The 13,434-nt window shown below is 45.3% G+C and overlaps 3 protein-coding genes across 5 annotated transcripts; 1 reads left to right on the top strand and 2 right to left on the bottom strand.

Annotated features, from left to right (window-relative positions):
- The first annotated feature begins 1,419 nt into the window (after nucleotides 1-1,419).
- On the top strand, nucleotides 1,420-3,413 carry LOC148082231 (diamine acetyltransferase 1-like). The gene is made up of 6 exons (XM_087789372.1): nucleotides 1,420-1,678; nucleotides 2,189-2,240; nucleotides 2,301-2,375; nucleotides 2,826-2,924; nucleotides 2,992-3,032; nucleotides 3,130-3,413. Exons 1-6 carry the CDS (start codon nucleotides 1,616-1,618, stop codon nucleotides 3,304-3,306), a joined length of 507 nt encoding a protein of 168 aa, XP_087645498.1. The 5' UTR covers nucleotides 1,420-1,615; the 3' UTR covers nucleotides 3,307-3,413.
- Nucleotides 3,414-3,561: 148 nt separating this feature from the next.
- Nucleotides 3,562-5,957, bottom strand: apoob (apolipoprotein O, b). Of its 2 annotated transcripts, none has more exons than XM_087789370.1 (9): nucleotides 5,902-5,957; nucleotides 5,535-5,627; nucleotides 5,212-5,334; nucleotides 5,117-5,149; nucleotides 5,000-5,054; nucleotides 4,831-4,926; nucleotides 4,627-4,718; nucleotides 4,477-4,566; nucleotides 3,562-4,415 (listed from the first exon to the last, which is right to left on the bottom strand). In XM_087789370.1, the coding sequence occupies exons 1-9, from the start codon at nucleotides 5,917-5,919 to the stop codon at nucleotides 4,371-4,373; spliced, it is 645 nt and encodes a 214-aa protein (XP_087645496.1). In that variant the 5' UTR covers nucleotides 5,920-5,957; the 3' UTR covers nucleotides 3,562-4,370. The 2 variants fall into 2 exon arrangements, with proteins under 2 accessions (XP_087645496.1, XP_087645497.1); XM_087789371.1 differs by having other exon boundaries at nucleotides 5,914-5,933.
- Nucleotides 5,958-6,876: 919 nt separating this feature from the next.
- klhl15 (kelch-like family member 15) lies at nucleotides 6,877-12,799 on the bottom strand. 2 transcript variants are annotated; one of them, XM_087789374.1, is made up of 10 exons: nucleotides 12,611-12,799; nucleotides 12,071-12,158; nucleotides 11,631-11,725; nucleotides 11,408-11,546; nucleotides 11,087-11,275; nucleotides 10,794-11,018; nucleotides 9,833-9,994; nucleotides 9,555-9,764; nucleotides 8,079-8,269; nucleotides 6,877-8,012 (listed from the first exon to the last, which is right to left on the bottom strand). In XM_087789374.1, exons 3-10 carry the CDS (start codon nucleotides 11,648-11,650, stop codon nucleotides 7,259-7,261), a joined length of 1,890 nt encoding a protein of 629 aa, XP_087645500.1. In that variant the 5' UTR covers nucleotides 11,651-11,725; nucleotides 12,071-12,158; nucleotides 12,611-12,799; the 3' UTR covers nucleotides 6,877-7,258. The 2 variants fall into 2 exon arrangements, with proteins under 2 accessions (XP_087645500.1, XP_087645499.1); XM_087789373.1 differs by having other exon boundaries at nucleotides 12,071-12,161.
- Nucleotides 12,800-13,434: the final 635 nt, after the last annotated feature.

Genomic DNA, 13,434 nt, shown 5'->3' on the forward strand with positions numbered 1-13,434 from the left:
TGGCCTCCAGATATCATCGACCTTCTGTAGCATGTCACCTAAGGGAATCTGTTGAACTTGTGTCCTACATAACTCACCTGGATCCACAAAACAAAACACACCTCACACCAACTGTCTTCAAGTCCATCTTAACAGAATTGTGTAATCAAGGATAATTAAGACTCTTGAATCGAGCATGTGAGGACTATTAAAATTAAATTGTTTGCCACCAGCTTGACAGCTCCACAGTCCGAGAAGAAGGAGCGGCCCGACAGACCCGAGTCCAGTAGCTGAGAACATCGGACTGAAGCATCCACTCAAAAACACACACACACACACAAGGGGACTTGAGTGTAAAGATGAGCTACATACACTTGTCACAAACGCATTCAATGATTGTGTTGAACCCGTTGATCCAGATTCTTGATATCAGGTTAAAAATCAATTTCACCAGAAGGTCCTTTTTCATTTTGGACATTAAGGTGATGCTCTTCACATCAATCAATGGACATCAATCATACTTTCATCAATAATGAAAATGATCTTCTCGGGCAGGGGGCTCCAAAGTAAAGGTGCCTTGATGAAGAATGCTGAGTCCTCATTTGATTTTATTCTCAACTTTGAACTAGCATACAAGCTGGATCTTAAGTGGCCAACCTGTTTAAATTAAACATTAAATACAATTGTTTAAATAAATTCTCCTGCACACACAAAGCCAGTGCAATCAGGTTAACTGGTGTGATGTGATGTTTCTGTTAAAACTAGTTAAAAGCCCAACTACTAAGTTTTGGATGAAAGAATTCTGAATGAATAGATTCAGTTTAAAAGGAAAGCAAAGGTGGTCAAAAGGGCTATTTACCTATTTCCCCATTATCCTTGTTAAAAACTAATGATTGGTAACTTTTGAAAGTTCACTATGTTAATGTATAATTCAATTTAAATGTCTCAAACTGTTTATATTAAGACATGAATTCGAATATTCTGAGCCTTACCACCTCTTTCTAAATAGTTTTTAAATCTAAAATTGTATAAACTGGTCTAAAGTTATTAAGAACTATTGGGCCGAGACAGGTTTCTTTAAAAGTTGTTGGACCATCGCTTGTTTGAACTAACTGGGGGAGTTGTCAAACATTTGAATATTTCTAGGCCCAGTCGTATAAAAAACTATTTGAAATATGATGGGATAAAATGTTCGCTTAAAATGTGTGGATCGATGAAATAAAGTCAAAAATGCGGCTAATGTACATTTGACGTGCCTTATTTCGTGGTCTCTGGTGTCAGCGCTGGAGAAAAACATTCACGTCACATGAGCCTATTCACGGCTGTAATTGGTCGACTCGTCAAACAGTACGCGCCTCTGATTGGACAGAAATCTGACACCGAAGACAGGCGGCCAATGGCGAGGCGGTATCACTGTGGTATATAAGAGGATGTAAACAAAGAGCCAGGCAGGCAGAAGAGCAGCTGTGACCCGGCCCGGCCGAATCTTACTGGATGTACTTGTGTGTTCGAACAGGTCCGGACCTGAGGCTGACTGACGAAGAATAGCCACTCTGAAGCGAATGAAGAAACAGCTCATCTTTCACTTCACGTACAGAGGACTTCTCACGAAAGGAAAAAAGAGTAAAAGAAGAAAATGGACTATACATTACGAAAAGCGGAACCAAAGGACGTGTCTGAAATACTACGACTGGTAAAGGTAGGCCCACCAGGACCGAAATCGAGGCTGTCTGTTTAAAACCCTAGCGCGGCGTCCTGATAGTGTTCTTGGGTCACTTGAGGTCTTCCGTGATGTCATGGATGGTGACCAGACTTCCCGCTTCCGCTCCCCCACTTCAAGTGATCAAACGTGACCTAAATACCTGTTGCGTAATTCCTGTGCGTCTCGACGGTAAACAAGTCAGATTCGCTAAAGCGACTTCCGGTCCCCCTACCATTGTTTGCCTCGTCGAACAAAAGTTTTTCCTTAAAAGGCTTGAAAAAATGTTTTTGAACCCGCTAGTGCTTGAGATTACACACAAATGTTACAATAATGTACTAAACTACTGCACCAAGGGGGAAACTCTTGGAGACGTGGGTCAGAAGTAGTAGTCTAGGCTGATGTCTGTGTTTGTTGTAAGATCACGTTGTCATGGGAACACCACTATTTTTCTTATTGTTTCATCAACCATCAAAGTGTTTGTACTACAGCGTCTCCTTGTGGTTGCAGGAATTGGCTAAATACGAGCAGATGGAGGAGCAGGTGACACTGACAGAAAAAGGTGAGTGTGTGGACGGGACCCTCTCAAACTGACAGACATTGACCCTCTGATCTGTTGCAGAACTGTTGGAGGATGGGTTTGGGGACACGCAGTTCTATCACTGTGTCATCGCTGAGGTCCAGGGAGATGGCCATGGTAAATGTCAGCTGACCCAAGTCATGTGACCGCAGAGATGATGTGAAACTGCTCCGTCAAGAAATGTTCTGTTTTAGGTGCACAAGTAGCATTATTTGCAGTACTGTTTTGAGTTTTAGAGAAGTATTTGTACCAGCAACTGCAGCAGTATAGCTGACGAGGTTATAGTTGCATTCAGAGCTGTTTTTGTATTTGAAGTGACTGTAGATGAAGTAGCAGCAGAAGTAATTGTAGTAAAAGATGCAATAATCTTTTTTTGTTGTTGTTGTGATGGTTTTATTCAACTTATTTGTAACTCTTGTGTTCATAAAAATATTTTTGCTAGTTAGCAAGTGCTCTATTAGTAAGTTGATATGGTACTTGGCGGGCATGTTAGCTTAATGTCTCTGATGAGCAGAATTGAAGTACCAATGCATTACTACCGAAATCTGAATTTGTCTTTGGTTCCAGATCTGGTGGTGGGTTTCGCCATGTACTACTTCACATATGACCCATGGGTGGGCAAGCAGCTCTACCTGGAGGAGTTTTTTGTGATGAATGAGTACCGAGGTGAGACACCAACACGGGTGCAGCAGTCGGAAGATCGATCCTAACACTGCTGTTGTGATGTTTCCAGGTCTGGGCATTGGATCAGGAGTTCTCCGTCATCTCAGTGAGGTGAGTGGATGTGTTCCCAGTGAACCTTAAACTGGGTTTTGAACAAAGCTTGTGAAGCAACGTGTTGACACTGCCTGCCCCCCCTGTTGTTCAACAGCTGGCCATGAAGACTCGCTGCACCGGGATGATGTTCGTAGTTGCAGAGAACAATGAGCCTTCGGTCCAGTTCTACAAGCGGCGTGGGGCCGAGGATCTGTCTCAGGAGGAGGGCTGGAGATTGTTCCGCTTCGACAAGAACAGCCTGGTCAAGTTGGCAACTCCCCCTGAAGAGTGACTGGGCATAGCTGGTGGAGAACTTGAGTCCAAAACGGGCATTTAAAAAAATATGTTTAATTGTGTGTCAATGATCATTGTTTACAATAAACATGGCTCACATATCTATCCATCTGTCTGACTCCGCATCTGTCCTCGTGACTAGGAGTGAAGACTAGTGCTTGAGGTGTGTGGACCTCCATGACTAACAGGAGAAGGAGACTGGGAAACCAGAAGATATATTAAGACGTTAGTCATAAGAATACTAGGAGGACAGAGACGGGAAACGATGACCTGAAAATAAATGAGGAAGGAAATAAAAGGTCATGAGAAAAGGGGACCAGGAGATTGTGAAGCTGAGACTTAGGAGTACAGCTGAATATTTCAGGAATGTTGTTATGGATTGAGGTTCAGTAAGCTTCTCTTAGTGACCTCTGTCATACTTTAGGAGTTTGCTTTTGTTTATTTGTCTGGAGGCCCATTACGTCAGAGGTAAAGTGTAAGCAGGTTTTTATCATGTTCAATTTTAGAGAAAGCTAAGCTCACCTAGTTCAACCTGTATGACTTCATCAGGCTATGCACACAGTTGAAGAGACATAGACGACTAAACAAACTGTAATGCTTATGTAAATATTATAAATCAGAAATACACACAAGCGGTGATCTGGAAACAGACATAAAATGTACCTACAAACATGTGAAAGGTAAACTAAATAATTGCTATTTTACTTAAAAAGGTCAATGTGGCGGCAACAATTTAATGCTCGATTCAAGAGTCTTAATTATCATTGATAACGCAATTCTGTTAAGATGGACTTGAAGACAGTTGGTGTGAGGTGTGTTTTGTTTGGTGGATCCAGGTGAGTTATGTAGGACACAAGTTCAACAGATTCCCTCAGTTGACTACAGAGGGTTGATGATGTCTGGAGGCCAAGTCCAGAGGTCAAGAGTGGAGAAAGATTCAAAAGAATCTGGATCAACAGATTCAACACAACATTATATGCGTGTGTGACACGTTTATGTAGCTCATCTTTACACTCAAGTCCCCTGGTGTGCGTTTTGAGTGGATGCTTCAGCCTGATGTTGTCAGCTACTGGACTCGGGTCTGTCGGGCCGCTCCTTCTTCTCGGACTGTGGAGCAGAAACCCGGGTCAGCCTTGTCTCACACTCTCACGCAGGATGACAGACTCACCTTCTTCTTAGTCGATGATGACTCTTTCCTCAGCTTCTCTATAGCCAAACGACCCTGCTCAGCTCGGGTCACCACCTGGTCTCGACTGGTCTGTGGACCGGCGGAGCCGTCAGCACACAGGTGTCAGCGAAGAGACCGACAAGCGCTCACCTTCAGTACGGCTGCAGCATGTTGAGGATAGAACATGGATCCGCTCAGAACCATCAGTCCAACAGGAAACACAAATCTCTTCACCCTAGACCCTGACAACACAAGACCCAGTTTGAGCTCCACAAACTCGCCCGGAAGAGCTGTCAATCATTACAGCACGGTCATGTGACCCAATGCTGTTTGTTTGCGACATCCTCACATTACCTTTGGCCAGGTACAATCCCAGCAGCCCGGAGAAGCCCACCACACTCACAGAAGGGTAAAGGTCTGGTGGAGGGTCACTCAAGAAGTTGTACACATCTGAAACAACACAAAAGAGTGACTTGGGCCCATAAGAGTCAACATAAGGATCTCAGAAACAGTGTTGTCCGACCTGTGGCTTTGGCTATGGTGGCAGTGACGGGCGGCTCCGCTCTTCTGTACAGGAGCTGTGGTCATAATTAGTCATCAGATCCATGATGGAGAACGAGCGAAAGATCACATGACTCACATCTGCCTTCCCCTTCACGAACTGAGCAGCGACCTGAACGATCAGAGCGATAAACACCAAAGGCTGCACCAGTTTAGAGATGCTGAAGTCGTTACCTCGCACTGCTGTGCATACGGCTGCGCCCACTTCCTCACCGTCGCCACATTCTGCTCCATGGTCGACACTTCCGGCTCCACGTGCCGAGACTCCACCCCCGGACTGGTGTACAGGGATGGCAGCTGGAGGAGATTCACAGAGTCAAATAACCTACAGATGTGATGGTGCTGTCGTTACAGACAACCTTTGTTTGGGTTTCTTATTATTCATGAAGACATCACGTGATCTTAGACTGAAAGTAAACATGTTGTTCAGCTTCACACCTGCGTGACTAAATCAGCCACGAGACCACTGAGAGGACTACAAGTGCACAGGTTCTGACCTCATCGATGCTGATGGTCGACTTCTTCTCCTCTGCCAGAACAGCTGAGCTAAGTACTGACGTCACAGCCGGAGCAGCGGCGCACAGCGACACCTGTTGGCAGAATCATGTCCAGGTCACCTACAAATGGTTCTTCCAAGGCTACAGTCGGGTGAATAGAAACAGGACATGGGGGTACAGGAGTCTAAGGTTTGAAGTCTAAAAGACGAGTGATTGCCAATATAATAAATATAGCTGCTCACGAGCATGATCTAAGCACGAGCGTCACAAAAATCACCCAAACGTTGTTTTAACAAGTTACCAACGACGAGCCAACTGTCTGCGGCAATATGACGGGTCAGGTTTATAAGTAAAAGCACATCCTTACCAGCTTTCTCACCGACATTGTTGAGCAGCAGACTCGCTTTCTACGCCGTCCGTGAGGATAATAGACACAAGTGCGCATGCGTGAACTTCCGAGCCAATTTCTTAAAACAAACGTATGGAATAAAGCATCTAAAGGCGTCTACGATTGTAGGACTTATTCAAGAATACATATGGATTAAATAAATTGCCAATTATATTTTAAACTTAAGCCAAATTGAGTCGAAGTCCGTTTATGACGTCACGGTGACGACGTACGCTGGCGACTTGGGCTCCATGCACTGGGACAGAGGATGAATGACACTGATGTTCTCGAGGCCAAAAGTCGTTACATTGTCCACTGCCTGGTAACGTCTGCTCGTATAAACAAACACTTGATCACTGTGAGATTTCTCCCAAGAATAGCATAGACACAAGAGATGTTTTCGAATCTACTTCATGAGGTTTTGTCTTCACCAATATCAGTATAATAAGCTATATTGAAAGCTGTTAAAGATCAAGAGGGCTTTGAGGAAACCTAAAGAGCTGGTGATTTAAGATCTAGGGAAGACATCTGCAGTTTTTTTGGTACAACAAACAACGCCATAACCCTTCAGCTAGGCTGGGACTTACCTTCTCATTGGACCAGCAGCCTCTCAGTCTGCCATTTCTGTCTTGAGAGGATCAAGTTTTTCTTAGTGGTGTAAACTCGGTCAGGAAATAAACCTTGTTCAGCAGCACTGAGGAATTGAGGGGTCAATTAATCATCTACTGCCTCCGAGACGAAAACCCACTTCAAAACAAAACCCTTGATTGTGTAAATTAATCCTGTTTTCAAAAATAAAGCAATAGTATAAATCCGTCACATGAGCCACAGCTGAAAACAGAGGCACAATTGCAAGCATAGACAGCTCACCCGAGTATCTGGACTCTGGCCTGTTCTCGTAACAAGGAGCAGTGAGGACTGACCCATTCAGTTGAGCTACAGCCGTTTCTGGTTTTTAAGATTTTAATTATTAACTTACTCAACAGCTCCAACATGACACTGTGACGACCACTCGCTCATGACATCACTCGGACTCGGTGCCAAAGCTGCCAATGGAGCAGGAAAACAAAGAGCCAGCTCTTTGTTGCAACAGCACGACTGGACCCGGAGCAGCACGTCATGTGACAGCAGCCTGCTGCGCCGAGCCTCTTCCAGTGTGGGACAACGGCAGACACCACCCATACAAATCAGCAGAACATTTTCTTGACGTTTCTTAGAAAGCTAACTCTGAAAAAACTGTCCACGATTCCCCCCTGGCCCGTTTCAGGTAGTACAAGGCCATCAAGGACTCCATGTCTGTAGTTTAAAACTGGCTCCTAGAAAAGTGAAGCGGACCTCAGCTGCAGCGCCGCACATGCTCCAGCACGTACTCCGGGAAGTGCAGGCTGCAAACCTGCAACCCATCCAATTTGCAAGGCATCCTGGGATACTCATCCTCCTTCCACTTGTTCTCGTCTGGGTCAAAGGTCAGGATGGAGTCACTGTAGTGGCCATTGTAGCACAAGCCCCCCAGAACCATGATCTGTCGGTCCAGCACCGCCACGCCATGGCCACTACGCCCAATGGGCATGGAGGCGAGGATCGTCCATTCGTCCGTGTCGGGGTCATAGACCTCGGTGGACGGGCAGCCCTGCGACTCGAAGGACGCCCGCAGGATTACACACACCCCACCGAACACGTAAAGCTTCCCATTATGAGAGATCATCTTGTGGAAGCAGCGTGCGTAGTTCATTTTGGATTTGTTTTCCCAGCAGCTGGCAAGAGAGCCCGGCAACAGTGTGCCTCGTCCGCCTCGTGTCCTGTGAACGTCCGACCCCCCTGTACCTCCTCCTCCGCAGATGGCCTCTCGCCTGGGGTCAAACACACACACCTGCTTGGAGGTGGAGGAGGACGTGATGCCACCAGTGATGTAGAGCTTCCCGCTCAGCACAGTGCCCTCGTGGCCATACTTGTTGACGGGGTACGGGTCCACAAACTCCCAGCGGTCCTCAGTTATGTCGTAGCGCTCGGTTGAGTAGAAGGTTTCGTCTCGCGTCCGGCCAGCGACTGCATAAATAAACTTGTCAATGACGCCGACAGCAAACTCCGACCTAGGAAAAACACAAGACGTGTCAACAAGGTCCAGCTGAGACAACAGCAGAGGTCAGAGGTCAGACCTGGGCACCGACATGTCCGCCATGCGCAGCCAGGAGTTCTGACGCGGGTCATAGCGGTAAACTTTGGACGAGGCGTGGAACTCCCCGTCCGGCCCCAGCTCCTCGCCGCCCAGCAGGAAGGCAAAGTTGTTGACGATGGCAAGACAGTCGGGTCTGAGCGGCACCTGCGGCCCCTCCAGCTCCCACCATACCTGCCACAACAACCCAATCTTTAGTCTCAACTTGTCCCTTTGCCTTCGTATCATCAAATACTTTACAACAAATTTGATCGTGTCACATTTTAATGAAAGACCAAGCCAAACACCTTATACTTTCCTAGTTTTTTTCAGTACACAAAATACATCTCGTCAATCATTTAATTATATTTGAACTCAAAATGAAATAAAACTAATAAACCAACAACCCCAAATAAAACCATAACTGTCTTTTTCGTTACCTTTCCCTCACTTTTGATTGTCCATCCCCAGTACTGAACATGCAACATCTACATGCATAAGCCGATTTATTTCTGAACATTTTGGCAGAAGGAGTATTCTTTCCTTCTGGCAGCTGCTGTAGGCATATTTTGCAGACATTACAACCTCTGCTTATCCACTGAAATTGTGTAATGATGGGATGTAGCGGGTAATAAGGACAGAGATAAAAGCTCAATATTTTTAAAACCAAACTAGATTTACATTTTATAACTAAGAACAACACTTTGTTTATGTTATGTCAGCATTGAATCTGATATTTTCAATCATCGAATCAAGCCACTTTTACATTTGGTAATGAATCAGATTTGTGTAAAGATGTATTATTGCGATCGCAATATGAACGGCCAGGTCAAATTGAAAGTGAAGTTATTTGACCCCTGCTGCACCGTTTTGTGAATTGATGACGTATAAAGTTGATTGAAGGAAACAAAAAAAGTGTGCCATTGGCAGGTGAGAGGAAAACATTCAGTTGGTCTTGATCAGACATTGGATATACTTTTATAATTATAATCTATCATTTTAGGAGGACTAAATACTGATCTAATAAAAGTCTAGATCATACCCTGAGGGACTCTGGGTACTCGCGTCTCACCAGACTCCTCTGTTGAACATTTCATTGAATCTTCCTCTCCTCATGAGAGTGGTTGTGGTTGCTATTGTTTGTTTTGGTTCGTGTCCATCTTATTCTTGTATGTGTTGAGCTCCATTTATAATTTAAAACATTTCTACATACATTAGAAATAAAAATGTATTCTCGTCCTCCTTCGCTGCTCACACATTGACAGCTGCAACCTCACACTGTTTTAGGAATTTGAGAATTTCAAGATGTAATGTGAACGGCCAAATGTAAAAGACTTGAGCAATTAATCAGAATTAGGCATTTAGACCTGTTCTATGAACATCACCTCTGACCAGCCACATTTAGGCTAAGAAAAAGAAGGAGAAAAGATAGTTGTTTCCGGACAAGAGTCATAGACATAGTCCTGGCTGTGGAACTCACCTTAGGCCGCTGCAGCAGCAGGATCTTGCTGTTCACCATGCTGTGTCCAATCATGCCTCTGAAGACAGCAGTCTGCGGGCGGACGGAGCGGATACGGTTAGACCTCGTCTCCACTAGAGGTTGCTGGTTGACATCGTGGAAGTAGCCGAGAGCCTGGTCCACCTCAGCTCTCAGCTGACGGGAGTACCGATAGAACTCTGATGTCTTCACCTGTGAGAGGAGCCCAGACGAGGTCACGGTGGTTATCTCACACAGATGTGCTCTTGTGTCGATCTGACCTTCTCGAAGATGTTGGAGGGGGTCATCAGGCAGAAGCGGATGGACTGGACAATGATGTCTGTGTGACGCCAGCGTCTGCGGTCGTGTCGCAACCACGACTGGACGGCTTCATACAGTTCTATCTCCGGGTAGCGACTCAGCGCATCGCTGTTCAGATACGCCTGAGTGGAGACAGAGGTCACAGAAATATTTACATTAGAAAATTTGCTAGACGTTAGCACGTTCTGGAGAGGAAATCTTGTTTATACCATAACCACACCCACTCTGCTGTGATTTGTCAAGCATTATGGTTTGTCATCACACGTCATCAATCCGGAAAGTCTCCACCTCCGAGGGACTCATTGTATAAACAAAGCAGGGCGTGATTACAGCTGGCTGGAGGAGGAGTGAATCCATAATACGCTTCACTCTCGTAACTTCGTTTCCCGAGAAATCAGATGTGGGAGAACTTTATAAAGTAATAACTTCAAAACAGAGCATCATCATGATGAGGAGCTCACGTGTTTTAGTTATTGAAGTCTTCCTCTCCAAGATGCAGTAAGTCAGGTAAGTTGGGTTTTGACATTGGTTGCCCTTAAAGAAATCAACTGCTGACAGCCAAGAAGGTTCTCAAAGCTGTAAATGCTTTTAATGAGCAGAGTGGTCCAGAAGTGAAGCTAAATAGGCGAGCTAGCTTAATAACTGAATCCTCTTATGTTTTTTAAGACTTATTATTTGGAAATAATAAGTGAGTAAATGAGGCCATTACCTTGTTATTAATCCTAAAACTACCACAAGCATTACAAATACATATAAACACATTTAATTGTATTGCCGTTAGTAATGAAAAAGTAATGTAATGCCCTACATTTCAGAGACCGTACTATTGCAGTGAAAATAATTATGGTTGCCCACCTCAGCACTTCAGTGTTCTTGTGTTTCTTAGGCGTGGAGGAGAACTTGAGTGTAGCTGCGTAATACCTGCAATTTCTCCAGGCTGAGGTAGGACAGGAAGTCTGGGCGGTTCATCAGCGGAACAAAGTTGTCCAGCAGAAAGCTGTCTAGCTGCTCCTGGACTCCCTCGACTCCCACGCTGAAGTCCTCCAGGAGCCTCATCACCTCAGCGCAGTTCTCCAGGCAGATCTTCGCCAGCAGGAAGGAGCAGCAGAACTCCACGGCTTCTGTCAGCTGAACGTACATTGCGGCCTAAGACGGGTGAGGAAGATGAGATCAGACCAGCTTCACATCAGAACCAGTCCTACGTGTGGCGCCACCTGCAGGATCTCTTGGACAGTCGGCATGCTGAGCTCCAGCGAACCGTAGTACATGAACCGGAGGATGTGACCAAATCCCGCTGCCGTAAGTCCTTTCATGTGGATTTTGTCCTGGTCCCGTTCCCTCATGTCGGCCGTGAACATGACCCGGAAGTAGTCGCTCTGTGTGGCCAGCAGTGCCTTGTGAGCCTTAAGCAGAAAACTCAATGTTAGCTTTTCAGCTAAGACAACTGGTCCACCAGGCGTTCAGTACCAGCACTGAGGGGGCAACATGCAGCTGGACCGGGTGGGACTGCTCCAGCAGCAGCAAGAGACACAAACCTGGAAATGATGTTCTTCGATCATCAGTGTGACGTCCAGCAACAGACGCTCCTCGTACAGAGCTCGAAAGCCCGAAGACACACTCCCATCATGCACTTGTGACAGGTACACCTCCACGTCTGCCGCCGACATAACACACCTGCAGGAGACGGGAGTGTGACGTCAGGGGGAAATGGCTACTTCGTGCCAACTAATGAAGCAAACAAAAAAAAGGTATCCTCACCTATGATTGGCCACGGGCATGTCAGATAGGAGAGTGTGAGCCAATCAGAGGACAGAGCCCCTGCTCAGTCGCTGAATTCACAGTCTTTCCTTCGCCTGAACAACAACAACAAAAGCTGGCGACTTCACAAACTATGGAATGTTGCATTCACTGTTGGCACTTAGCTCAGATAGAACAGGAATGTAAAAAAAAAAAGGTAAGAAGAGAGAGAGAGAGTGTGTGTGTAAGTAAGTAAGTAGTTTTTATTCGTATAGCGCTTTTCCAGACCAGGGTCACAAAGCGCTTAAACAATCAAAACAATATTCAATAAAGTATATACTTTAAAGGGCAAGATAAAACTGATAACACAACAGGAGTTCCAGAAAATCAAGGAAAAGCCTGAACAAATAAGAACATCTTGAGAGAGAGAGAGATCATCAGGCAGGTGTTTGGTCAAGTACCTTGTGGAGGCGGATCAGACGATTACAGGGGTCACCAGTTGGATTCTACCTGAACACTTGCATCTCCGGTGTCGGTGTGCCCCCGCTCCTGCTGGAAGAAAGACGACAGCGTTACAGGTCATAACAGTTTAATAAAACACAAGCTAGATCAGGGGCATTTGAAGTACATTGCAGGTGAAGACCAGATGGATTTTTTTTTTAAGTTTATGACACACCACAGCATCAGTGGGTTTTGTCTGACAACTGCCATCACCAAGGAGGTGGAGGAGACTCAAACCTACTCGCTGTCATGACTTAATCCGATCCAAGTAGTTTTCAATCATTCTGTCTTTCTGGAGCCAAATAAACCCTGACACGGGAATGCTGAGGGGGGCAGGTTTAAATCTTGGGCTAATGTTTGGCTCGAACGGTTCATTTTGACGTCAAGCCAACTAGGAAGACCAGCCAAACCTCGTCCAGGTTCCCAGCGGAACTGACACTCTCCGGCTGAGCTCCACCAGGACAGTGCTGTAGCTTAGCCGCTAATTCCGAGCATCTCACCTCGGCTCCGTGACTCCCCACAACTCCTCCTCGACGAGGCGGCTCCGGCGCCTTCGAACATGAAGTTGCGGGTTCAAATACCAGATGGACGGAGCGGAGGGCAGCGGTGCTCTGCCATGTCCCGGCCCAGCAGACAGACCCGCCGAATCCGATGGTTCAGGCAGAGAAAGACCCAGTGCTGAGCTTGGTATCTACAGACGCCATTTTCTATACTGACGTCACTTCCGACTCACACTTGACTTTCTTATTGGTTTATTCTTTGTGTTGATGTTTTACTATTTTGTGTCTTCCTGTCAAGTGCGGACAAATACGTTGTGGGGTCACACTTTAATGGGATGGTGCTTAAATTGCATGTATTTGATTTGTTTCGTAAATATTTAACGCAACTTCCACCGAAAATTACATCTATTGACGTTCTGCCATTTAAGTTTTTATGTGAATATTTACGACTGTGCAAAAGTTTGGGGTCACCTAGAAATTCCATTATTCTTCTAGGAAAAGCACTTTTTTTTTCAATGAAGATAACGTTAAATTAATCAGAAATACACTATACATTGTTAATGTGGTAAATAACCATTCAAGCTGCAAATGTCTGTTTTTTTAATGGAATATCTACATTGGTGTATAGAGGCACAGTTCCAGCAACCATCACTTCAGTGTTCTAATGGTACATTGTGTTTGCTAATTAATAATTAGGATTAAAAAAAAAACATTAGATCAATGTTAGCACAGCTAAAAACAGTTTTCTGGTTAGAGAAGATAGGTGAGCTAGGTGAGTATGTGGAGAATCACAGTTGTGGGTTCCATTTTACTCTCAAAATGTC

Source organism: Callionymus lyra, chromosome 4 (assembly GCF_982586985.1).
Source record: "Callionymus lyra chromosome 4, fCalLyr1.hap1.1, whole genome shotgun sequence".
NCBI lineage: Eukaryota > Metazoa > Chordata > Actinopteri > Syngnathiformes > Callionymidae > Callionymus > Callionymus lyra.